At 42.7% G+C, this 27,729-nt stretch overlaps 1 protein-coding gene across 1 annotated transcript in view; it reads right to left on the bottom strand.

Annotated features, from left to right (window-relative positions):
- The window catches only part of LOC148017171 (uncharacterized), an 84,099-nt gene that overhangs the window by 24,077 nt on the left and 32,293 nt on the right, over positions 1–27,729 (bottom strand). Inside the window, exons 3-6 of the mRNA XM_087662580.1 lie at positions 13,502–13,724; positions 13,252–13,393; positions 12,939–13,142; positions 12,001–12,132 (exon numbers count right to left, since the gene is read on the bottom strand). Coding sequence (XP_087518706.1) covers positions 12,001–12,132; positions 12,939–13,142; positions 13,252–13,393; positions 13,502–13,724 — 701 coding nt within the window. The remainder of the gene's footprint in view (positions 1–12,000; positions 12,133–12,938; positions 13,143–13,251; positions 13,394–13,501; positions 13,725–27,729) is intronic.

Genomic DNA, 27,729 nt, shown 5'->3' with positions numbered 1-27,729 from the left:
TTTTATGACATGGAATAAAATATGATCGCTTGCTGAATCGATCAATTATGACCCAAATCATATCATGATCTTAAGGTGTTCTTGGAATACCTGAGATGAAATCCATTGTAATAGATTCCCATGGATCTTTGGGCACTGGAAGAGGTTGCAACAATCCTGGAGTCTTCTGCCCATTATACTTAGATTTTTGGCATACTAGACAAGTCTCAATGAAGTTATGTGTATCTCTTCGTAATGTTGGCCAATAAAAGTAGCACTCAATTGCACTTAGAGTGGCTGCCCTCCCTCTATGCCCTGCATAAGGGGGTTCATGACTTTCTTTAAGCACCTTTTGTCGAACAGGAAGAGTGACACAAAGGCGATTGTTCATGAGAAGGTAACCGTCTTTGATGGAATAATCTGGATGAGAACCTCCTTGCTATAAATTTGACCAAATTGCTACAAAATCAATATCTTCATCATAAGTATTCTTCATCGTTTGAAAATCTTCATGATGAGCCACTGTAATAGTTGCAATGCGAGGCACTCTAGAAAGTGCATCAGCAACTACATTTTGTTTCCCTAGAGTGTACATAATTTAAAAATAAAACATAGACAAGAAATTTTCCCATCTTGCATGTTTCTCTTGCAAATGCTTTTGAGTCTTGAAATACTTCAAGCTCTGATGATCAGTTTTAATAAGGAATTCATTGCCTAAAAGATAATGTTTCCATATCTTCAAAGCATGAACCACTGCTAAGAGCTCCTTTTCATAAATGTCGTATCTTTTCTCCACATCATTTAGATGACGGCTTTCAAAGGCTAGGGCATGGCCTTTTTGATTTAGCACTGCACCAATACAATCACCGCAAGCATCTGCTTCCACTACAAATGGTTTTACCAAATCTGGAATGATAAGAACAGGTCCAGAAGTAAGAGCTGTTTTTAACCTTGTGAAGGTTGCCTTCTCTTTTTCCTTCCATTGGAAAGAGATCTTCTTCTTTGTAAGGTCATGAAGTGAAGAAGCCATATGATCAAAATGCTTGATGAAGCGGCGGTAATAAGAGCATAAGCCTAGAAACGATCGCACCTCATGTACATCATGAAGATGAGGCCATTCTTGGATTATCTTGATCTTTTCAAGATCCATCTGAATCCCTTCAGAAGAGATGGCATACCCAAGGTAATTTATTTTATGCATGAAAATTTTACTTTTTTTACCATTTACCAAGAGTTGATTTTGTTAAAGTAATTGTAGAACAATCTCCAAGTGCTGATGATGCTCCTCTTCATTCTTGCTAAAGACAAGAATACCATCAAAGAAAGTACCAATATATTATCGATGCTCTCTAAAGATGCGCTCCATCATTCGATTAAAGGTGGCTGGTGCATTGGTTAATCCGAAAGGAACCACCAAGAATTCATAAAGACCGTATGAAGTGTGGAAAGCAGTTTTGTGTACATCTTGTGGTATTACCCTAATTTGATGATAACCACTCTTTAGATCAATGCGACTGAAAACCTTTGAGCCTCCTAGACGATCTAAAATGTCGTCAATTCTGGGAATAGGAAACCGATTCTTCACAGTGATTTTGTTGAGGGCTCGATAATCAATGCACATCCTGAATGTGCCATCTTTCTTTTGAACAAGAAGAACCGGTGAACAAAATGGTGAGCTACTTGGCCTAATTAGCCCACGGTTGAGTAGGTCTTCGACTTGCTTTCTGATTTCTTCTTGTTGAGAACGGTCACACGGTATGGTGCTATATTAGGAGGAGAACTGCCCGGAATAATATCAATATGATGGTCTTATGGCCTTTCTAGGGGAAGCTGATAAGGAAGATCTTCCGAAAAACAATCTTTATACTTTTCCAAGAGCTGAAGTCGCTCTTGGTTTTCAGCATTCATATTATCTTTTACATCAGTGACATAAAGCAAACAACATTGAACACAATTCTTAATTGCTCTAGAGACTTGCATATGGCTTACCATAGGTATGGTGTCTCCAGAAACTCCAGCTTGGATCTCGTACTTCTTGCCTTTGTTGGTGAGTTCTACCTTCTTTTTCTGAGAGAGGATGATTGAATCTACTCTATGATTCTAGGGCATGCTAAGAATCACATCGCAACCATCAAGGTCTCCGATACAGAAGGTATCTTCGTCACTGTAGCCTTGAATTTGAAACTTGAGCTTGCCAATGTAGGGTGTCACAATTTTCACTGTGTCACCTTCATCAGCATTTAAAGCTTGGCGAACTTCTGTCGGAGTGTCCATCTCTTCATTCTTTAATCCAAGCTCTTTAGCTAATTGCAAGGAAATGACATTTTCATTCGCCCCAAGATCTATCAAGAATAGTGCTTGCTTACCTTGCAACTGTCCCCAAGCTTTTAATAATTTACGCATCTCTGGAGTGTGAGTTGTGTTTGCAACTACATCACTGATAGCATTGATTTTCATTGGCGACTTAGGCTTGTTGTCAGAAACATTGCTTTGTCCTTTGTTTGCACATTGCTTCGCTATGTGGCCTATTTGTCCACATTTAAAGCACTTCTCTTCTTTCATGAAGTGCTGCTTTTCTTCTTCGGAAAGTTGCTTTGCTTGTGGGTATAGATTGGAGCGAAATTGAGGAGCATTAGGAGGTGCATAGGCCTTCATCTTCTTTTGATTTGATGGCCGCTTTTGCCGCTGTTTTGTTCCTTCATTTGGGGCTGAATACTCTTCATCATCAACTACTCTCTTCTTATCATTCTTTTGGAATGATTTGTTGCCATTATGCTCCATTTCCCATGTCTCAGCATGGTCAATGAGTTCCCTGAGACTAGAACAATGATAATGATTAAGAGCAGTACGAAGTTTAAAATGCAAACCTCCTTGAAACTTCCTAAGCTTTTTCGAACTGCTGATCTTCTTGAAATGTTGGACCTTCAAAAATAGCTCCCAAAATCTCTTGGTATAGTCACCAAGTGACTCATTTTTCCTTTGCCAAAGCCGATCCCATTCCATTTTTACATCTCTTTTGAAATGAACAGAAAGAAATTGGCTTTGTATCATGCGAACAAAGGACCGCCATGATTTTGGGGCAGCATGATCATATTCCAACCCAGTCCACCAAGTATGGGCTAAGTCGGTCAAATATAAAGCTACTTAATCTTTTCTTTTTCTTTATACTTGTTACGACCATACAAAATTTAAAATTGACGAATAAACTTCAGAAGAAGATCAGGATTTCGGGAACCATCGTACATACTGAACTTGATCTTCTTTTCAAGTTGAGATAGTGACTTAGTCTTCTTCTTCTTCTTATGCCTTCGTCCGTGCCCGGATCTTGAGGTTGAAGATGATGAAGTGCTTGATGGGGATGAAGATGGAGACGAGGGTGAAGAATGTCGACACCTTTGACAATGATGACGTCTTCCACGAGAAGGGTATGACTCTTCGTCACTAGAAGAGAGTCCATCAGAGTAGGCGCCAGATGACTTTGAAGAAGAGGATGAGCTTCGACGCAATCTCTTTCTTTGTCTTGAAGTAGAATGGGACCGTCTCTTAGAAGTAGTTGGACTTCTTGATTGGCTCCTTTCATTGGTATGGCTTTGTCTCCTTGAAGCAGATGGCTTCTTTCCTTGAATTCTTTGGGATTCTTAACTTTTTCTAGTTTGAGAAGTTGCTCACGAATTTGCTGATTCTCCTCTCTAAGACTTTGAATGGCTTGAAGGATAGCACTCGACTAATCCATTGAGACTCTAAGAAAAATATGCTCAAGCACTCAATGCAAGGGCTGAAAACAAACAAACTTATAATTGTAAGCACTACCAGTGTTGGGGTGAGGACCAAGCCAAAGCTCTGATACCACTGTAAATGCCCCGAACAACGTAGTATGCTTAACAATTATGATATTCGCTTGTTTTCGAGATTTAATATAAAAGAGAATGAACACTTAAAGCTGAAAATGAAAATTACTCACAAAATTACAGCCATGAAAATATAAAAGTAATGGAGACAAGATTGAGGGTTGAAGATGGGCAACCCCTCTTCCCCCCCCTCCCCCCCCCCCCGAAGAAATGTATTTCTGCTCAACCCAAGTCCCTTAGGGAAAAGCTCAGTTACAATCAACCTGAGAGTAAGGAGAAGTAATTCTCACTCTCACAAGATCATGCAAAGATGTACAAACACACTTGCATTATCTATTATGCAATGATAGAACTGATTTCTTTACAGTATGAGAGAAGAAAGAGGGAAAATCAGCCTTTCTTCATTGTTGATCAGCAGTACATGGATAGGACTTGTTTCTTTTAGCTAAAATGGAAGAAAGAGCTCGAGAAAGAGGTGTTGTAATGAATTTACAGGCTTGCTGTCCTGTAAAACAGCAATGATAGAAGAGGGAATATGGAGAAATTTGATAATGGAGAAGTAGGGGATGATGATGGGGATGGATGGGGCCAGTTTCTGGCTATCTGTGGGTGTTGTACATGAGTTTACAGCAAAGAAAAATGATGCCGAATGAAAAAAAACGAGCTCTTATTTATAAGAGAGAAAAGAGCTACTACAAAAGGGAAAAGTGGAGTAGCACAAGGCAAGTGTCCAACCACATGTCATGAGATGTGACAAGTGGTGGGACACTTGGAAACTTGTATGACAAGTGTCTTGACACTTGTCTCTTCTCTATGGCCTTCCTTTTTGGGCTGAATACTGCCAAGAATAAAAACAACCAAATTTAGTAAGCACAGTCAGAGTATAGAATTTACTATTTTTAGAATGACATCCCTATTTTTTTAGGACTAGCATTTTTAGGCTAATTCGAGGCTCCTAAAATTTAGGGACCTCCCCAATATGGGTGTCATATGAAAGCTTTTTCCATGTACATTGCAAAAACGGTATCAGAATCTTCATGTGACTTTCCTATGCAAAGAAATGTGCATTTCAAGCTTTCAGCCCACACATGCACATTATACAAGCATTTCATGATCATGCCATCTTGTTGATTGTAATTGTCTCTTCTCGCGGATCTAGTCCACACTTCAAGGCATCAATCCTTTCTGTGTGCGAGTCTAACCTTGATATGCGTGAGTTCTGGTCACAGGCGCCCAATCGGGCCATATAAGTGGAAGTGTGAACTATCTTTTCTCTGACCCACCACGTGGGTCCACCATAACCTGTGACCACTCATCAGTGGCCAACTCCAATGCACTTTTCTAATTAGTGCAAAGGAAACAAATTTTTAATAAATCATTATATAGACAAATTAATGAAAAATGATACAAATTCTGTTTCTATAGAGTTGTGACATTAGCATTCTCTCCTCTCTTATTGTTCACTTATTCACTGCAAGTGTATATGTGTGTGCATGTTGCTAAACCCTAACCTAACAATGGTATCAGAGCATACCTCTTATCAACCGTCACCGCCACCGTTACCGCCATTAAGCCTCACGCTCAGCTACCTTCTTGTATATTGATTGTTGTTCCAACCACCCATCTGCTTCGCTTGCATCAACTCGAACCTGTGATGGAATCGTCGGATTCAGCTTGTGCTAACAGCCTTGAAAACTGCCCTAATAAACTCTATGTTGACCAACAATCTTATTTTATGTGCCACTAATCTACTTCACACTGCCCCTGACAGTTTTGCACTGAGCTCACAGGCCGCAACAGCTCCTTTCTTGTTTCAACAACACCGTCTCGTCGTGGATAGCCTGTCCACATCCACATCATGCTCCCCATTCAAAGCGTCGACAGGTTTCTCAACACCTTGCCCGCCCTCGTTCAATATACACATGTTGATTCTTGCTTAACCTTACTGCTCAACGTATTTTTTGTCAATTTTACACCTTAATCTTCAATTGCTTCATCTCCACCGACGCATGTTCATGTGCGCCCCCATCTAGGCACAATTTTTTGGGGATTTTGCAACAGGCATCAATTTTTCTCAAATTTCTTCAAAAATTTTGGGCCTTTTATCTACGAATCCCAAGTCTCACCAAAATTTTGAATATTTTGTATTTGATGCTCAAACATTGCTCCACTACGTACCAAAAATTTGGGGCTCTTCACATTCGAGCTCAAATTTCACAAAACTTCAAAAACTAAATTTAGGGGGCTTTTGTGAAACTTCCCCAAATTCATAGAAATTGAGGCCAATTACACCTTCTACATCGATATTCATGCACATTGGAGCCACTTCAGCTACAAATTTTTCATCACCATCATCAATTTTGCAAAATTTTGTAAATTTTTTTGTCTTTTCTTTGCTTTATTTTTGTGTTACCCCTGCATTTCCACTTTGCATAGCAACTGGTCATAAAAAACCAAAAACTTGCAACAAGCCATGGCAAGGCAAAATGATTTCCTCAATATGTTTGGGGACTCTAACAAATTGGATGGCACTAATAATCCCATGTGGGCATACATGATGAGGTATGTTCTTGTTGCCAAGCAACTTTGGGACTATGTATGTGGTTCAAAGGTTTGGCCTACAAGCCCAGCTACACGAAATGCTATAAGTTCTTCTAGCTCATCCATTGTCACCAATGGATCTTCCACTTCAATATCTTCCACTTCAATTCCTATACCTTCTGCTGCAAAATCAGTCGAGATGGGATGAGCATGATGCCCCAGCTCATGCTTTGATTGCACTCTCGTGTAAGAGACAAGTTATCTTGCATACTCGATCATGCACAACAGCCAAGAATGCTTGGGATAAGCTTACCTCATTGTATCACGTGTACAATGAGACTCATGTAGCCTATTTGCACAAGCAGCTTGAGATGGAGCACACAAAGGGTAATTTTGTAGATGCATATATTACACGTGTCAAGGACATCATATAGTAGCTTGCTAATATTAATGAAATAACTCTGATACCTCTCTTATATCTATAGTCTTGGCTGGTCTACTTGATACTTGCTATCCCACATATTCGGTGATACACAACGGCCAAGGATACTTGGGATTAAGCTTGCGTCATTGTATTAGGTGCACAATGAGACTCATCTAGCCTATTTGCGTAAGCAGCTTGAGATGGAGCACATGACAAAGGGTGATTCTGTGGATGCATACATTACACATGTCAAGGACATCACGTAGCAGCTTGCTAATATTGATGAAATAATTCCCAATGTCTCTCTTGTATCTACAGTCTTGGCTAGTCTACCTAATACTTGTCAAAGTTTTGCCACTACACTTCACTTACTTACAAAAGAAGATGCCAATCCATACACATCTGATGCATTGGTATCATTGTTATTGCAAAAAGAGCAATCAAGAGTAAATTGCTCTAACATAAGTATGGACAGTCAAGCATCTACAGCCAACCATAGAAACAAAGGAAAATCATGGCAGCCCTCAAACTTAAAGGGTAAAGGCAAACCAACTTCCTCTATAAACTCTTCGAGCACCAAGGATCACAGTGCTAAGAAAAAGAGAGACAATTATTGCAAGGAAAAGTGCATGTTAATGAAAAATGCAAAAAGAGAATGGCAAGTGAAAAGAAGAAACAATCGAGCATGAATATTGCTGAAAATTCAGCAAATGCGAAGGATGCAATTGCACATTTAGCAAGCTTGGCAGTCTTATGCTTTTGTTTTGCATTGTTCGTATTATGATCCTTCTTCACATGAACATGGTCTCTCAATGGCTGAAAATTGTAGTACATGGTTATTTTGACAACAAAGCTTCCAAGCATGTAACACCCTTCGTGACTAGTTTGTATCAGATGCAAATGTACAAAAGGGGGGATCTGTTGTATGTGCAAACAATGCTTCACAATTCAAGGCATTGGTCGAATTCCCATTATTATAGTAGATGGGAAAACTATCATGCTTAAAAAGGTCTTATATGTGCCACGTATAAAGAAAAATTTGCTTTCAGTTTCAGCCATTGCATGTGTTGGTTTTGTGGCTAAATTCCACACGGATCAATGCAATGTTTACAAATATAGTGATGGAGATGCCCTCATTGTCGTTGGCACATTGTACAATGGACTCTATCAGCTTGACTTATATGCCAAGAGATTATCAAAGGACACATTACAGGTTCATGCCACCATTGTGGATGACACTGAGTTGTGGCATGCTCAATTTGGTCATCTTATTATGGCAGTTTGCTTCCTCTAAAAAGCAAAAATATGGCGCTTGATCTCCCTTCATTAAAAGCACCTACTCACAATGTATGTGAAAGTTGTGTACTTGGCAGAATGCATCATGCTTCATTTCCCAAAGGTGGATCTATATGTACTGCTCATAAATTACAGCTTGTGCATAGTGATATTTGTGGGCCCATGCATGTCAAATCCATCGAAGGATACTTGTACTTTGCTACCTTCATTGATGGCATTACTCGTCATTGTTCAGCATACGCTTTGAGGCACAAATTAGAAGTATTTGTTTTGAAGATATGCTAGGGTTTGCATTGAGCAAACATAGCATGTACGACCAAGATTAAAACACAAAGACTCAAACAGAAACAAATAGAACCCAAACCCTAAATGCAAAGTGCAAAACACAAAACACAAAAACTCAAAACTCAAACTGCAGGACAAACATAGGGAGAAGAAACTCTGAAGTGAATGAACACTCTAAATGAATGTAAGAGTGTACAGAATGCCCAAGGGCAAAGCAATGCGATGTAGGATTGAGACGTCCATCAAAGAAAAATCCCAACTAAAGTAACCACCAGTCAGAGATGAGAGAGTGCTAAATAATGAAGGGCAGCAGGCTGGTCACCAAAACACAGCAATCAAAGGCTGAAATCCAGTAAACGCAGCAGTGTACCACCAAAGGAAGGCTGAAAACTAATCACCCGAGACAGAGAACTGTCATGCAACAACAGAAGAGGTGTTTGCTGATGTAGATGGCCTGCTGGACAACAAAACGCAGGTACTGCAACAGTCGTACACACCACAAAAAACGGTGCGGCTGAAAGCAAAAATCGCAGTTTGATGAAAATGGCATGTTGTATGATGTCATACAATAAGTTACCCACAAATTTTTGGCTTGATGCTACGAATGATGATGATTCATGAGGCCTCAACCCTCTCTCTCTATCTCTCTCTCTCTCCCACCCCCCCCCAAGCCTTTCATTCTCTTCAAAGTTGATTCTTGAATCTTTCGAGGGGTGAGACTCAAGAGTTAACTCTCTCTTTCTCTATCTAAGCATTGTAATTTGTGATTGTAGGTGATCCTCTCAAATGTGATGCAAGTTGTTACCGACAATGCATCCAATTATCAACACATGGGCCGTTTGCTTGAGGCCGAGTTCACTACGATTGTGTGGACTCCATGTGTGAGTCATTGTTTGGACTTTCTTATGGGGGACATCAAGAAGCTCAAGTGGGTGAAGAGGGTGGTTAACAAAGCTACATCAGTTGTCACCTTCTTCATGGTAAAGGTAAAGGTGCTTGCAATGTATCGTGAGCATAGCACAATTGAGTTGAAGAAGCCTTCTTCAACTCGGTTCGCTTATATGTGCTTGTTGCTAGAGTGACTTTATGAGGTGCAATCCACCCTATGCCAAACAATGGTGTCCAATCTATGGAATGAGTGGGATGAGCATGAGACAAAGGAGGCCAAAGCCATGCAACGCATGTGCCTCAATGAGCAGTTTTGGCAAAAAGTTTGTGCGATTGTTACTATTGTGACTCCCTTTTATAGATTGTTACATATGAGTGATTGCAAGAAGTCCACCATGGACCTTCTCGTTCACTTCTTTAGAGTGGCATAGATAGAGGCACGAGCTTGCACGGTGATCACAGACACAGCGTGCACATGTTCTACAAATAGCAAAGAGAAGATGGATATGAATGCATAAGCCTATCCATGATTTTGCAACATTGGTACACCTAGCCTACAAGTCACCAATGATCATGGACAATAGAGAGCTCCGTTCAGACCAACCTGCATATTTGACTTGTGTGGTCCCCATGGATAACCACAATGCAGTGCTAGAGGAGCTAGGATGCTAAGACTAGAGAAGGCATGTGATTTGCTTCTCCCACTTAATGAAGAAGAGAGTCGCTTGCAAAGCCTGTCTTTGTGTAGCAAAATTTTGGATACGCGCAAGAGACTCTTCAACCCTTAGCCACGAGAGTCCTCGCCCAAGATCGCTCTCCAAATACATGTGAGAGAAACTAGAGTGTCTATTCTCTCATTCACACAGAGATTCACAATCAACCCAATATATGGCAATTAGAGCGGTTAGTGTATTACCACACTAACTTACGCATGATGAGAGCTATGATGAGCATGTGTAGTCCAAAGCAAACACTTGACCATAAACTTTAATTTTTAAATGATGATTCATAAATTCAAAATTTGTTGTTTTGAACTTTAAATTTTATAATTTAGTATTTACAATCTTATGTGCATTATGTAGGTACATGGTGATACATTCAACTTGATAGGCGACACTCTTCCAAGTGTACATCAGGAGGTTGATGAGGAGAAGGAGATGATCTTTGCAAAGCTCTAGAGAGAGCTTGTGGCAACAAGCACTCGTGACACTCGCAGTTAGCGTACTCATGGGTAAAAAGTTCGAGTAGGTGGCAGCAGGGACATGGTCATTCGACGGCCTCTGATATCAAGGAGTGGCTGGCAAACATATGTAAGACGAGGCTCTAATAGCTCTCATCCGGTGCCTCATGATGGCATCCTCCCCTTGTCTACACAGCCATTGCCTAGGGAGCCATACTTTGATAATGATCGTAATCTCATCAGCAAGGATGAGTATAAGAGTACCTCACCATCCGATGCTAAGGAGTCATCTTCAAGCTCTCTTGATGAGCACTTAGATGGTTCTAATGATGATAATGATGATGATATGGATTCCTCATCATAGGCCTCTCGCCTTTTTGTATCATTATATCCACTATGATCCATGTATATACTAGTTGTATCACATCTTGTGCATGCGATCACAAGGGCCTAGGTTCTAGCATATGCCAATTTTGGCTTTTAACCTCATGTATTCATCTTATTTTGTAATGGCATCATTATTTCCACTTTAAACATGTGTTCTATCATTTATAGTTTTTTTTAAATCAAGTTCTTTACTAATATCGTATCGTACCTTATAAAATCATAAGGTACCATTTAGTACTATATTTTATGGTACCGTACGGTATCGTACCTTTCATACCTAACAACTATGGTTGGAGACAAGTACAATAAGAGAGTGCCACCTCAACACTAACCAGTTACCATCAATGGTCATGTAAGCTACTAACCCCCCGCCTCAACAGCCTTGTAAATTACTAAGATAAGCATAACCGGGCGCAAACCACCCTTAAGCAAGAGAAAGCTGGCTCACTATAAAGCCACTATCCCCACCTTGTAAATCACTTTTTAGCATCAAGTAATACCACCTTGGCTCCCCTTGCTTTCCTCTAGTGTGCATACTCTATTATGTGAGAGTGAGAGTGAGTGAGAAAGAGTGAGCTCTCCATTGTGTTTCCCCTCTCCCCTATTCTGTTCCCTTCTCCCTTGACTCCAACACATGGAGTGGCATTTTGACCTAGGAGAGGTTTGAAGTGAGCTTGACAATGCCATGGTTCGAGGTCCAAGATGTTTGCTCTCTTCATGGTGATTCACATAAGCAAGCACCTTGCATTAGACTACATTATTGTGGGTGAGCTTGTAGTGAGGATGTAGGCATAGCTTGATCTCCTTCCCACCACCATGGTCCATCAGTCATACCATAGATTATCAGTCACAACACCTATAAACAGCATAGCAAGTGTGAATGCCTTGAGCTCAAAAAATGTCATTGGTCATTTAATTCACATGCCTACTTCTGAAATTTTGCAACAATTGGCCCATCTATCATTGATATACTCAAAATCAAAGGTATCAATGAAACTGTCACTACCAATGTATGATTCCAGAAACAAACAACTATAAACTATGCAATTTCTATCTTCAGAACCCTACTCCTAGTTCCTGCATTCTTCATATCTATTTTTGCAAAGTTTTGCCAACACCAAAGAGATGGTTCACTATGCATTAATTGTACTTGACAGGGTTTAAACGTTTACCACATCACATGTGATAGGCATGTCCAAGACAGAAATGCATGGTAGTCCTTCTTTCCGTTGATACAGGACTAAGTGTGTTTCAAAGATGTCCATATCATAAGTTATCATATTGGTGTTTTCCATCATTACTGGCTGCACAGCAAGAACACTAGCCTTTAAAAGGTAAGTTTGTAAAGTAGAAGTACCACTCAAAAACCATTAGCAAAACAGAATTACCACAGTTGCCACATGAAGCATGCATTTAGCATAAACTAAAGTAGCTCTATGACACTGTCGAAAGGTATAACAAGTTGAACATCCTCAGCAGGTTCATGTGCTTGCAAGTTACATGACACAAACTGCCCAATCAAAAACAGGATCCCCAGCCTGCTGCTCAACCAAGTTTGCTATGTATGATATAACAGAGCCAGCAGAGTTGTTCAATTATGTATTGTTTTACTATTGATAACAACAGATTACCTAGGTTTATAAAAGCACAAAAGCAGACCAGCAGAGGTTTGAAGAATTCAAAACAATGCAACTAGGCACTACAGTGGTGGAAATATATTGGACGAGTATATGGTCAAAAGAGTGTATATTTGCAGATACTACACTGCAATAGAAAATGAGATTGCAGTCAAAAAAAAAAGTGACAGCAAAATTTGAACTGCTATGCTTAATGAGAACAATAAGCCTGTAATGTCTCGACTGAAGCAGTTGTCACTGTTGCATATATCTTGACCAAAATCCCACTAATTATGAGATTACAACTGAGGAGAAGCATTGCAGAATGTGGCCGAAATTCAGAAGAGGAGATTCTACTTGGATCCTGAGGCAGAAGTCCATCTTGCTATGCCACACTCAAGGGGGAAAACCACTAACAATTGTGAACAGCATGTGGAATAAAAATCTGCATTCCTGAAACAACTTTTAAATATGAATGTCCATAAACAAGCCACCTTCCAATTCTCTATGCCCGGGGTTTCACAAGGACAAATGAACAAATTGTAGTCAGAGCTTGGTGTGCTGCTAAATGGTCCAGAAAAGTTGGTCAATATTAGCAGAATTCCACAATGATGTTCCACAAAATACTCGAGCCCAGGCCTGCGTTTCTCTACTACTTTCAGATCATCAATGTGGCCACTAGCATCTACTAAATAGACCTGCACAGCAGCAATTATAAACACATTACAAGGATTTAATGGAAAAACTACTGAAGGCACATCTACGGTGCAAATATACAAATCTCTTGAATCTGAAAACTTTACTTGCCTCAGACGATGTTTTTGAGTTAACATTAATGGTCATAAATTGCCAATCCTTTGTTCTTGAAACATCCACAAAATTGTGTGAATCTTTCTCTTCAAGAAGTAGGGTGTCTTCTTTCTTTGATCCCAATGTGTGTCTAAAGACCCTACACTATCGTACCAAAAGCATCACAAATTACAAAGGTCCCAGCAGTAATCCAAGTCATCTGACAAAACACAGCAAACATAACTTTATTTATGTCCTGTCAAGATACCTGAAAGGCCGCAGCATATCATCAGCAGTGGTATAGAGAAGGGTGGAACTATCTCTTGCCCACTCAACACTCACGACACCATTGACTCTTGGTTTGGATAATATATGCCCAGTCCTTAAATCTTTAACAAATAGTGTGAATAACTCTTTTCCACACAAGTCCAGTGTATACGCAAGAAAATTATGATCTCTGGAGATTTTGCACATTCCTAGATGTACATAGCCTGCAGAAGAATAATCTACTAATTAACTTTATTAAACCTGACATTTTGAAAGTAGAAATATTTACGAAAAAAGTGTTATTACGCTTTTTTAGTTTGCATGACCTGTGAGAGCAAAAAGAATAATAATCTTGTGCCTAATGTGTTTTGGAGCTATGATTGATCAATTTCATTTAGCTTCTTAGGAAACACATTTTCAATTCCATGCCAACAAAAAGAGAACCCTCGCACCCATTTTAGCCTTTGGACACCCATATTGGACACACTACTCCACCCAGAGTCATGTGAATCATTTGTTATATCTATGTCATCATTGTACACTTGTTTCTCTTAGCATCATTGGTGATTGTTCCCCTCCTCATGAGTTGTGTGGCTCACCTTTGAAGGTTATGGGAAAGTGAGCTTCCTCTTTTGGGAAAGGTGTTACTGGTAAGAAAAATTATAAAGGTTAGGTGTAAGAGGCTTGGCCGCTGGAGCAACATGTGAAGACATCCACAATCCCATTTGGAACTGTTTTGGTTTACCACACTATCCAACTGAATGCAGATTTCCTAAAACAAATCTTGAGAAATGCATTTTGTTATTTGGCAAATTCCCTTCTTGTCACTCACAGTTATCTTATTCCTTTGCATTGCCCAGATTTTGGCCAATGTCAATAACACACAACATGCCAATCTTGGATCTTTTCTTTTTAGTCTCTCTTTTTTCCCCACGTTCTTAACAACAATCATTTTATGATTGAATAACAATCGTTTTATGATTGTCTTCACATGGTCGTATTGATAGATGCTTCTAATACATTTTTGTGGTGCGAACCTCTGTGGTGTCATCCCCCTCTTTAACTTAACTCCACCAGAACATTTGTTTCACGATAGAAAACACACACACATGTTGTGTAAATCCTTCCTAGAGATTTAGGAAAAGTTTTACTTTTGCAGCTTTTCTACCAGATTATCAAAGTGCTCCAAATTCTTTAGTTGGGATTAGAGATTGGGAGCTTTGGACAATATGGAAAGCAAGGAATTGTGCAATATTTGGTGTCACGTCCATGAACATGACAATTACAAGGAAGCATTATTAGGAGTTGACTGTCTGCATTATAGAATATACAGATACAAAGTTCTTAAGGGGGCACAATTATTACAAGCACGTGAACAAAAGCTAAGGCCATTTAAATTATGGGCTCATGCCATTTGATGTGCATGAACAAGGGCTTATGCCAAGTTGATGATGTACTTATTAAAAGATTGTTAAATTAATCACAAAATAAATCATGCCAAGGCTGGGAGGTGAATCAACAACTCAAGCACACATTTTCTCTCTGCTAAACCTTAATTCCAGAATCAGACCACCGAGCTCTACTATCCATCTATCCTTATTATCAAAGCCTATGTGCATCCATTAGAAACCGTGAGCAGCCACAAGAAACCTGAGCAGCCACTGTTGCATTGACTGCTCCCAAAGGCAAACATGACTGCATCTAATGCTGGTTACAGCAGCAGACAGCAGTAATTTACCTTCGTACAGCCACATGGGCAGTCTGGGAACAGCCATGACCTGTCCAGTAGCAAGCACAATTGTTCAGCCTGCAATTTGACCTGAGCAGCAGCAACCACATCACGATTACTGAGCACAACAGTTCTAGGACAGCAACAAATAGTTTTCAGAAGGAATTTGGCACTTGATTCAGGTGAATTTGGATTGAATCTCTGAGTAAACAGCAGCAGAAATTTCACACAGCAAGGTGAAGTTAAGGAGCATGGTTCGCATCCTCAATTCAAGCATGCAAAAGACCCAACAGCATGCTGAATTTAAATGATGGCCATAGACCCAATAACATATTTGGATAGTCAGCCAAAAGATACTTAACCTAAACAGACTATCCAGTTCTTAAGGATATGAAACCACCTCATTGTCCTATGGAAGGAAAAGATAAGACTTAAAGACACAATTTACTCATTCTTGCAGAAATGGCAAGATTTGCACAAATTAAAGAACGCACCTGAAGGATATTGACTGCTTGAGGCTAGCTTAAATTAGAAACGAATGCATATAAATGGTGGACCCTTAACAAGAAAGGAAAAATCCAAAGGATTGGACTTAATTGAAAACTATTTTGCTGAAAGAATTCCTTCCAAAATTGAAATTGCAAACGACATTGCAAGGGTTGTTAAATGAGATTATACAAAGGGGAAGACTCTTGCTGGCGCCTTGGAGTCCTTAATATCTATGCCCCTACGGAGGTTAGGGCACGCAGCAGGTTTTGGGTGGAGATCGCGGAAGGACTCCCTGAGGTGGACTCCTGGATTGTTGGAGGAGACTTCAACAACCTGGAGGCTTTGGAGGACCAGCAGGGCAAAGGGAGAAACTACCAGGGCATGGCCGGGGAGGAGCAAGAGGCATGGGAGGTGTTTTTACTGGCAATAGCAGCAGGCAATGCCTAGAGAGACCTTGCCTTCCACAGGAGGGAGAGGCCGCTCGACTTCTCTTGGGGATACAAGCGGCTAGGTGGAGTCCTGCTGGAGCAATTGGACAGGTCTTATGTGGGAGAGTGGGGAGGCTCTCGAGGAGGCCAGATTGGGCAGTTGGCGGGCACCACGTTGTCCGATCATTGCTCGGTTCTCCTGACACTAGATCCCCCAGCATTTGCCCTAGACTCACAATCTTGTCGGATCCCTGACTCGATCTACAGGAGGGAGGAGGTGACGAGACAAATAGAGCAGATTTGGACCAGAGAGTGGGGCAGAAGGGGCCAAATCACAGAGGAGGTTGCAGAGGCCCTAGCTGAGTCGAGCAAAATCTGCCAAGAGGCAACCATACAGGCCAGGCAGCAGAGCTGGGAGGAGGAGACAGCACTCCGGCGGGACCTTGCAGCCACGCAGAGATTATTACAGGTGGCACCAAGGGATCCCACTCTCCACGCACAGGAGGTGCGTGCGCGAGCAGCCATTGCTGGCATAGAGGACAAGCGCTTTGAGTTCTCTTTCCGCACCTCAGCAGCTTTTTGGGCACGAAAGGGGGACACGATGTGCAGGGAGTTTTTTCAGGTGCACCAGCCTCACACCTCTGGAGAGCAGATACGCAACCTCTGAAATTAGTATGGGAAGACCCGTTCTAGCCCAGACGAGGTGATGGAGATTGTAACCGACTACTATAGTCGCCTCTTCCAACAGGAGATAGCCTCAGCTAGAGGATAGCGATGTAGACAACAGGTCTGGGATAATATCCCGTCCCTCGTCACAGAGGAGATGGGACACTCCCTCCTCGCCCCCTTCACAGAGAAGGAATTAGAGGAGGCTTTACATACCAAGACGGGTAGAAATGCCCGAGAGAGGATGGCCTCTCTAAGGCTTTCTTCACTTCCTTCTGGGAAGTGGTGAAGGACCCCCTACTATTGGCCTTTCAGGAGATTTTCACTTCAGGACAGATGCCAAGGAGTCTATCGGCAGGCCTTATCAGTCTTCTCCCCAAAGGGGGAGATCGCTTGGAGCTTTCCCACTGGAGACCGATCACCTTACTGTCAGTGGCCTATAAGGCACTAGCAAAGATGATTGGTAGGCGACTACGCCCCTTACTTCCAGACATCATCCATGGCACACAGACAGGCTTTGTCCAGGATAGGAGCATCCTGGAACAATGTTTTCACCTTCTTTGAGGCGACAGAGTAGGCCCAATACAATGGGCAGAGACTGGCCGTACTACTCTTGGATTTTGAGAAAGCCTATGACAGGGTGGACTGGGATTTCCTAGAGGGCACCATGGTGAGGTTGGGTTTCCCCCAGGCTTGGATTTCCGGGGTCTCTGCACTTTAGAGATCGGCCACCAGTAGGGTTCTCATAGGAGGGAGGCGAGGGGAGGAGTTTCAACTGGAGAGATCGGTCCGACAAGGCTGCCCCTTGGCCCCGTACCTGTTCCTTCTCTTTGCAGAGGCGATGTCTCACTTCCTCAGGTCACGTGTGAGCAGTTTACGTGGCCTCTGACTTCCAATAAGAGAGGAGACCAAGCTGTTAGACTCAAAGTATGCAAATGACACAAAGCTCTACATAGAGGACGACGAATTGATGCTGGAGAGAGTGAGGTTGGCTCTTGAGGTGTTCTTTACTGCAGCAGGACCAAAAATCAATTGGGGAAAGTCGGTTGGTTTCTTCACAGACCCAGACTCTAGCACAAAGTGGGGCGTCCACCTGGGATTTAGATGGGTGAGCACAGGACAAACCATCCGGTACCTAGGGTTCCAGGTGGGACTCGACATCACTCCCGCCTAGTAGTTTCTTCCAATCCTCGATTCTATTCGGAGGAAGCTGACCTACTGAAGCACGGCTCGCCTCTCACTAGCCGGCCAAGCCCTGGTAGTTAACCAGGTCCTCCTAGCAACGGCCTAGTACATCTCCTCGTGTTGGTGCTTCTCCTCCTCTTGCGTAATACAGCTTCGCTGCCTAGTGTGAAATTTCCTTTGGTCCGAATCAGACAGCTCCAGGGACTCCAGGGCCAAGGTGGCGTGGGTGACCATTATACGACATCGGTCAGAGGAGGACTTGGGATCATAGACCCAGGGTATCAGAGTATGGCCCTCCTGGGCAAGCTAGTTGTCTTTGGCCTCACACCGAGAGGGCAGACCTGGAAGGTCCTATTGCAGGAGGGTCTTCAGGACTGTAGACCGAGGCTTGGCAGTGAGTGGAGACCATCCCTGAGATGGATCGTCACGGCAGCCCAAATCACCCTTTCTATGCAGCTTGATCCGTGTGTGGTCGGGCCTCCATAAGGCCCTTATCTAGAGCCCCCCAGGCTACCAAGAGGAGATAGACGATCAACCGGTGATTTGGAACCCCCAGGTCAAGGACCGGGAAGGGGCATAGATCGAGAAGCGCCCCCACATCCAGTGGGCTGGTTGGGAGGCTGGCCTGGCTCGCACAATCAGGACATGGCGAGAGGTGTACAGGATGGTGGACGAGGAGGTGCTAAAGCAAGCATCAGGCTGCCAGCCACGAGTGGAGCTGAGGAGAATGGAGATAGACGCAGCGATACCCCAGGAGTGGCTTGCTCCCCCGATCCGAGAGCCGATAGAGCCTGAGGAGGTATGGGCCGCTAGGTTTTCACTAGCAAGCATCCCCTTACAGGTGGCAGGAAGAGTGGGTGGCGCTCCACTTGGAACCTTTTTCATAGTGCAAGAGGGGGGGCGTCTGGCTCTTGACAGAGGGCAGCAGGACGAGGAGATAGTTGCCCTTTCATGGAAAAGGATCTGGGTGGTTGGCCTTCAGGGGAAGACATGGCGGCTGGACCCTTTGGTCTTTTGGCAGGAGCTTAGGGAGTGGCGCCTTTGGATCTGGGAAGGAAGGCCACTTGATGAGCTGGAGTGGGATCCGAAAGAGTGGCTTTGGCCGGCCACTACGGTCGCCAAGAAGCCACCGAGGTTCCTGGAGTACACCGCCAGGATTGGCAAACACGTACTGATGCAAGAGGACATGGATTGGGCGCCATCACGTAGCAAGCACTGGGCGGAGCACAGCATCACAGAGCCGTTCCGACGGACCTTTTGGCGCCACCTATGGGACAGCTGGAGGCCGAGGAGGATTTCGTACTTTTTATGGCCAGTGGCACATGGAGGCTTGGCGGTGGGAAGCTCACTTGCCCAGATGCAGAAGGAGGGAGTTTGTAAGTGCTGCACACGGCAATCGATGGAAACCCCAAAGCACTGCCTTTGGTCGTGTGAGGCAGCACAGCTCGTGTGGAGAGGAGTATACCGCATCCTGCGCCGCATAGCACCCAGCCTTGGATGTATCTCTTGGGGTGCTTTTTGTCGGCAGGCAGTCAGCCAGGGCCGTCACCTTCTGTATGAGGCCGGGATGCAGGACACAATATTCATGATCGAGACAGGGTCGTGTGCAGTGGTGGATTTAGAGACTCTACCCATCCGCCAGGTACTGGAGCCCACAACAAACCGCTCTGAGGTATGGGAAATCATAGGGAGTCTTACTGGTTGGCATATCTGGAAGGCACGGTGTCAGGTGGCTTTCGGCGGAGAGAGACCTTCAGTACATGCAACCCTAGCGGAGCTCTGGACCTCCATCATCCACTCCCTTCGAGGCCGATGGGATCAGGTGCAAGGCGAGTCCAAGGCTCGTCACGAGCTCCGAGATCATTTCATGTGCACTTGGAGTGGCCAAGACCTGTTCTTCGTGATGCAGGCAAGCAGCCCCAGATGGCGATACACCCCCCCTCCATGGCTTCTTGCCCCTATCCCCCCCAAACCACCTTGAGAGGCTTGTATATATGATGTATTTGTGACTTTCACCAGCTCCAGCTTGGTCTTTTGAGCATGAGCACTTCTTTGTACTCAGGTTTTTTCTGGAGTAATATAATTAGCCACACTTTATTTGTATTAAAAAAAAAGACTCTTGCTGGCATATATTGCAAGACACTGTGTAACAATCCTCAGAAGAAAAATAAAAGATTATACAAAAACTAGATAGTGCCTGTAAAAGGGAAGTAAAACATAGTGCACCTAAGTCCCTTGGAGACACGATTAAGTGCATATTTGTATGAACATAATATGCCCTTAGGTGCATCTAAAAACTCCACCAAGACAGAACAAAAATCAAAGAAATCAACCTTTAGACCTATTAAGAATTTTAAAAGAAAACTGGCTTTCATTAAGCATAAGAAACCCGAGTCACCTCTATATTAAGACAAAGCATAGGTACAGAAGGTTCTAGATTAAGTCAAGAGAACGTGTTTCTCTCGTTTGTCATCTAACAACTCTACATTGAATAATCCAAAAATAGAAAACCAGAAAGATGAAAAGAAAATTTTTGACAAGGGAAAGAAACAAGTTGGCCGCTAAGATGGAGGAGAGGGAGGAGCCAAAGACAAAGAAAAGGGTGTTAAGAGGCAACCTGGAAGTAAGGAGAGGAACTGAGGGTGGAGAAGGGTTAGCCATTGATGAAGAATCACCTGTAAGAGAACCATCAACAGGATCCTCATAGGCCGCAACCTCATCGAAGATCACATCCCTACTCACCTCAAGCTTCTGTGTTTGTGGGCGTAGAGTTGATAGCCCTTCATGGTAGTGCTATAGCCCATGAAAATGAGCTTCCTAGACTTCGAGTCGAGCTTTGTTTGCCTCTTCTTCTTGTCCACATGGACAAATGCATCACATCCAAAGATGCGAAAGTGAGACACAAAGAGCTTTCAACCAAAGAAAGCCTCGTGGGGAGTCATGTCCTATAATGTAAAAGTCAAGGAACAGTTGCGGATGTGAACCGCAGTAGCTACCGCCTCACCCCAAAGGGTATGAGGAAGACCCCGATGCTCCAACATCAACCGTGCTATCCCTAGCATAGTCCGATTTGTGCACTCCATCACACCATTCTCTAAAGCTGTGTTCGGATGGATATACTCCACCTAAATGGCATGATTCCTGCAAAACTGAGAAAAGAGGTTAGAAGTAAACTCTCCACCATGATCTCCTTGTACACTACGAGCTTTGGGAGTAGTATCTCCATAAACACCTTCCACTCGCACAAATGTGAGTATGCCTTGGTCTTGTACTCTAGAAAATAAGGCCACATATAAAAACTCAAATCATCTATAATCAAAATCGAATACTTGGCCTTCCCAAGGGAGGCCGTGCCCATAGGTCCACAAAGGTCGGTATGAACCAAGCCAAGCAAAGTAAAAGCCCTCCTAGTGACAACCTGGGGATGAGGCTGCCTATGCTACTTTCCCCATAAACTAGAACACAAAGTGTGAATAGGAGAAAAATCAAGAAGTCCCTCCACCATCTTCTTCCGAGAAGCCCGTCATATAGTGTCAAAATTTAGATGACCATAATTAGCATGCAAAAGTAGTCCAAGCTCGTGGGAAGACCTCACTACTAAGGCTCCTAGGATCCTATCCAAACAATGACACCTGTAGAAGCATCCTCCACTGTCACCGCATCCTGTGAAAATACCACACGTGTACCAAGCCATGTAAGACCATGAACAAACAAAAGGTTAAAACCGAAATCAAGTGCATAGAAAGCTTTGGCTGAAGAAGACTGTATGTCCAGTAATAAAGGAATAGTCCCCACTTTGAGAACAAGAACAGTAGAATTGTCAATAATGGTGACAGTGCCCCTTCTAGCACTCAAGTCCTAAAGCCAATCCTATGTGTAGATCATGTGAGAGGAGGCCCCACTATCAATGAACCAAGGCTTCTCCCGAGTGGAAGAAGCAAGAGTTGTATCCTCCTTGGCAAATGCATGCACAAAGACAAACTCTATCATCGCAAGGGTAACCTTCTTATCCTTCAAATCCTTCTCCTTTGGCTTCAAATGAGGGTGCTTTTGCCAACACTTCTCCTCAGGATAAGTGCCCTTTCCACAGTGTGGGCACTTAAGCTTCTTCTCCTCCTCATCCTTCTTGACCTCTTACTTCTGAAGAGTACGAGCGGAAGTAAAATAGAGTATGGACGTCAATGAAGTGCAAGAGTGGTTCAGTAAACAATGAGTGAGCAGCCTGTCAATGAATGGTGGACAACCTGTCTATTTATAGATGTTGAAGGGTGCCCCAAAAAATTAGGGTTTTGGACGACCACTCAAACTCTTGAACCACGCACCAAATTTGTATTTTTCATTAATTAAGCGTGTTTTGGGCTTGTTTAAAAATGCCAAACAGCGGATGTTTTAGCTCAATACATGGAGGCACAACCACTAGCCCCAATCTCTCTGAGTCACTTGTCATGCTCCAAAACTTGTCATGCTCCAAAACAAGTGGTGAAAGCTCCTCCCACAAGAGTGTCTCGCAAGTCCTCGATGTGAAAAGGCTAATATAGAAGACATCGAGCCGAGGAGATGGCAACTAAGTCAAAAGAATCATAGTCATGTCTTCAAAGGATATTATCTAACCAAGAGAGGCAAGCTCACCCCTCAAGTCCTCCATCTTCATAATGTGCTCCTTCAAAGATGAGAAGTCATCGAGACTGAGCATCCGCAACTTCTTCTCAAGGGAAATCTTGTGGGCGAACGTCTTATGCTGATACATAGATGCAAGCTTCTTCCACACTTCTACCACGGTCTTCAACTTACGAACATGCACAAGTACAGAATCCTACAAGACCATAAAGAGAAAAAACCAAGCTCAAGAGTTGAGCCGATTGCACAAGGTTGCTTGGTCCATAGAACTCCCATCTACTATATCCGCTCAAGGTAACCCAAATGCACTTATCCTATTGCATTTAAGGTTCTTAAACCATAATCTAGAGATAGCACGATAACCTTTCTAGCTAATAACCACATTATCACACGTCTCTACAATTTCAAGAGATCTGAGATTATAAGTGCAAAACTTTTTAAGTTCTGAATTTTTTGAAGAATATAAGAGGTGTTAACTAAAAATCCTCTCAACATGTTTTCAAAAAGAGTGTTTGCTACTCTAGAGGAGATGTACCATAGTAATAGGGAATGGCCATCCCGAGGCCCCGAAACACGAGAATGCCGTCTCGAACGAATGGGCCAAATGGGGACGCCAAAATGGGATGGGGACGTTCCTTGTCCCGTCCCCCCGAGAGTGGGTATCTTTTAAAGGGTGGTTTTTTTTGTATGTTTTTGGTAGTATACATTCACCCACACACACAGTAACATGGGACCGGTTTTGGGGTAGGGATGGGAATAGGGATGGGCCCACGGGTACAAGAATAATAAATAGTAATCCCCTGTTACCATGAAAGGGGGCTCTAACATGGGGATGGGACTGAGACGGGAAGCTACAAAATGGGCATCCCCTATTACTATGCCCACACATCCATCCACCACATCATATGCATACATTTTCAAATGCTATTTATGTATGCCGTTCCCTCCCGCGTCCACCCCCCGTCCCCGTTCCTTGCTTTTAGCTGTCCCCCGTCCCCAACCCCGTCCCCGTCTCCATTCCCGTTTCCCGTTCCATGTTACTATGAGATGTACCCATTGTTGGAAAGGGTCAAAGAGATATTTCTATACAGTATTTAAGTCCCTCACAAGCCGAATAGCTCCTCCTTTGGATGAAAGGTCATTGCTAGAGGAGCTAGACGTTTTTGGAGACTAAATTCATACTTGAAGTTTGTCTTTTTTGGGTAGTGAAGGTAAAACAAGCACCTGCACCAAGGGTATCAAGAATGGCATCTTCACTGAGGACGGAACTTTCTATGATAGATTAATAGAAGGGAGATGGGTGCAAACGGGGGACTCCTCTCACCGAGTACAATCACAATAATCGTGTCTCTGTTTAGATAGTGTCTCGAAAGAAGCTCCTCCTCTGAGTCATCAAAGCGAGTGAACTAGTAAGACATCTTCGATTGTGCAATCACCCAAAAAGATTGTCCCCTACCACCAAAAGGGTGTCGCCTATACTAGGAAGCTCTCACCTATGCCAAAAAGTTGTTGCTTGAGCCAAAAAAACTGCCGCCTACAAAACGCAAATTTGTGTTTGTTGCTCCTCTACAAATTTGTGTCGGCTGCTCCTCCATGATGAAAACCTGCTCTTCTACAAGAAATTTGCAGACAATGTCCTCACATAGGCCATGATACCACGTGAGTGCACAAGGGAAGAGAGAGATAAACATAGAGAGAAACACAAAGAGAGAGAAAGCAAAAAATAAAGAAAGAATACTGTATTGACTGAAGAAGAATGATGATGCAATGAGAATGGACTGAACAATCCCTACACGTAGCCCAAAGCGTCAGTGAGGGCACTAGATCAAGCTAATGACGATGGCATCACCAACCACAGAGAGTCGAAGTGTCAGAGTGTGCACCTGCAAACGGAAGATTGAAGACTAAAGAGTGTGTGTATCTACCAAGTGGAGGGTGCGGCTATAAATAGTCAAAACACAAAAAAACTAGCCAACCTTCTCTTGTAGGGCCCATAAATGCTAGCTGACCAGCAAATATCTGTTGGTCACTAAAGAGAAAAATACCCAAAAAATAGGGGGGACCCTGAAAATTTCCCAGATGACAATGATAATGCTCAACAGGTGTAGACAGACCATGGAACGTAGATCTGACCTAGGAATGCACATAGGAAGTCGACAAATAAAGAAAATGCACCTAAACTACCAAAGCTCCTATGTCTCCATCAAACTCTGACTGGAGCTCACAACCAAGAGATGACAACCTGACATGACTAACATAGGTAGGCTAACACTTGCTACTCAATATCATTCTTTGTATATCACTCTAACACTATCATTCAACCATCACTCTCTTGGCCCTTTCCTCTCCATAAAGGATGCAAAACAAAGGCTACTAAATGCAAGGATGAATGCAACATGTCTAACCAATCCAAAGAAAGACTCTTCAATGCATTAACCTTGGTTCCATTAACATCATCAAGAGATTGAAGCTTCTCTACCGTAAATGAGCTCATAAATCAAACCCATAGGCTCCTTCTCTATCAACCAAACAAAGGATCTTCAAGACAAGTGCACAAATTTCCACGATCATTTTTGCATTTGGCCAAAAGTTGTTTCCCAAGAAAATGGATCTCATTCCCTTAGCCTTTTCAAAGCCAAAAGTCTTCAATTTCAGCCATTCCTCTCGCTAATAACCATTCTTCTCAACCCATTAAATGCCATGTTGTCCAACAAGTTTGCCAACACAATACACATATATACAAATCTTGTAGGGGCAGATTTCAATAGCTCCTTTGTGTTATACTCCCTGTACTATGCCAAAACCTTTGGCTTCTTTGTAAATTGTAATGAAGCTCACAATTTTGGTACCTTGCTGCAAAATGGGAATAACGCATGCCAAACTACCTCTGTCCTAAAATAACAAGTCCAAACAATGGCAAGTACACTTGGTAAAGAAGATAGAAGGCGTACACCTTGTAAAGAAGATAGAAGGCCATTCTTGCTCAATTAATGATGCAAAAAACACAATTTGCAACATCGTCCATGCAAACTTGCACTACATTTTGACATCTTTGCGAATGCCAAAGAATGTAGTCCCTTAATTTGTATTGACCACTAGTGTCAACAAATTTCATAAATCCAATGCCATGAATGGAAATAGCCATGACATTGCTAATAGGTCTCCACCCCTAATTTGTATTGACCACTAGTGACGACAAATTTCATAATCCAATGCCGTGAATGGAAATAGCCATGACATTGCTAATAGGAATCCACCCCTCAATTGATAATATGACATTGCTAATTTGCCCATTTTTCACGCACTTCATATGACTTTGCATCAACACACCTAACTTCATCAAGTAATTTCCCAACCCTCAATTGATAATATCTGGGTGGCTTATAGTTAGGTCCCACCTCTCCAACTACCCTCACCATGTCCATAAAAAAGGTGATTTCACTTTTATGTGTGGGATATCTTCAGCACAGAAAAACATGCATACAGCAATAGTTGCATTCTTTCTTGCCTAAAGATTCCATGCCTATTTCAAGCTTCCTTGAGTGCTAGAGTACCAACCTTCCCTTTCTTTTGATGATGAAACAGCATGTGTACTCATTGAAGAGGACATCCCACCTGTCACATCTGCACCAATAGAAGCTTCTTGTGCCTCCCCCAAATCAGCCACCTCGGCATCCACATTTGCCTCACTTGGTTGAATCTACATGGGTAATTTCCTGTGTACTTCTTTGATATCTGGTGATGGAGCTTCACAAGCTCCTACACCATACCCTTTTAGGCCCAAAAGATGCACTCTTATGCATGATGGACCACCATCCCATGTATGTGTACAATACTTCCATGTACATGTGCCTTTCGGAGGCTTTGGAGAATGGTGAAAAATCCCATTCTTTGCTTTTTTTGTTTGCCATCCCCACAATCTGTAGGGGAAAAGAAGAAACTTCTTCAAAATCCAGATTCAAAGACCAAGAGAGAATAAAAAATATGTCCACAGATCATGGATGAAAATATGCAAGTAGGTGAATCAGTCTTTTATGATGAAAGAGAGTTTGTTTGCATTCATTCTTAACAACAGACTGAATACAAGACAAAAACAGGCTGAAGCATGACATTACCTTCAGCTTCAACTGCATAGGTAAGAGAGACGGACTGTGTGAACTTTGAGGCTGCTGGTTTGTGCAGTGAACAGCTAACCATGGGCTGGTTTGTGCAGTCAACAACAGTCAATAGGCTCCAGACAGTGTACAGCAGTGTTTGGAGACAAGATGACAGCAAAGATGACCCAAAAGTGGCAACTAAGGGGCCCAAAAAAAACCACAAAAAAAGAACAGTTGTCACTTTTTTCTGCCAAGCCAAGTATGTTTTTCATATGTTTTCCATACCAAACGTTCGCAAATGTTTGGTATTTCAATCATATGTGTATGGGAAAAACTATGCACTATCCTAAGGGCTCTCCTACATACCTTCTAGGCCCTAGGGCAATCCTATATGCAATGTCTCTCCGTCTCTTCCAATTCCCCACATCTGACACAAGCAATTGGATCTCTGCCATAACCAAGCCAAACCAAGTGTCAGCTGCCATGCTCCTATATGTTCCTAACCACAAAAAGAATGGGATCTTTCTAGGTCTAAAGCTAGTCTCCAATCTCCTTCAAAAGTCTGCAAGGAAAGAATGTATGATACCTTATGCTAGCCAATGCTTAGTCACCACTTTGCATCACTCTAATCCTACACATATGTATTCTCCTCCCTGATCTAGTGCTGAATCCAAAAAAGGGGCATCCCTAGGTGCCTTTGCAAATGGATCTCTCCAAATGGACTCCCCACGATTCCACCATAATCTCTAAAGATGCCTTCCCCTATATGCCCACTATCTTCAACTATCCATCAATGCATGACGCAAAGTCCGGGTCTAAATATTAAGTCCTAGTATAATGAGCCACAAACCTAATCCTTTACCAAAAACATCCTATAAACTGTGACTTATCTCAATCCTCTCTCTTTAGTCTACCATCTTCATGTACTAAAACAATGAACACTATCTCTGGTGGTATCAATAATTGCGATGAGAATGTCTCTTCTAGTGAAGAGAAACGTGCCCAATCCATGGCTGAG

This window comes from Lygodium microphyllum, chromosome 22, assembly GCF_053477565.2.
Source record: "Lygodium microphyllum isolate KBCC chromosome 22, Lygodium_microphyllum_v1.1.10, whole genome shotgun sequence".
NCBI classification, from domain to species: domain Eukaryota; kingdom Viridiplantae; phylum Streptophyta; class Polypodiopsida; order Schizaeales; family Lygodiaceae; genus Lygodium; species Lygodium microphyllum.
The sequence above is the reverse complement of the archived record's forward strand: the minus strand, read 5'-3'. Positions and strand labels throughout refer to the sequence as shown.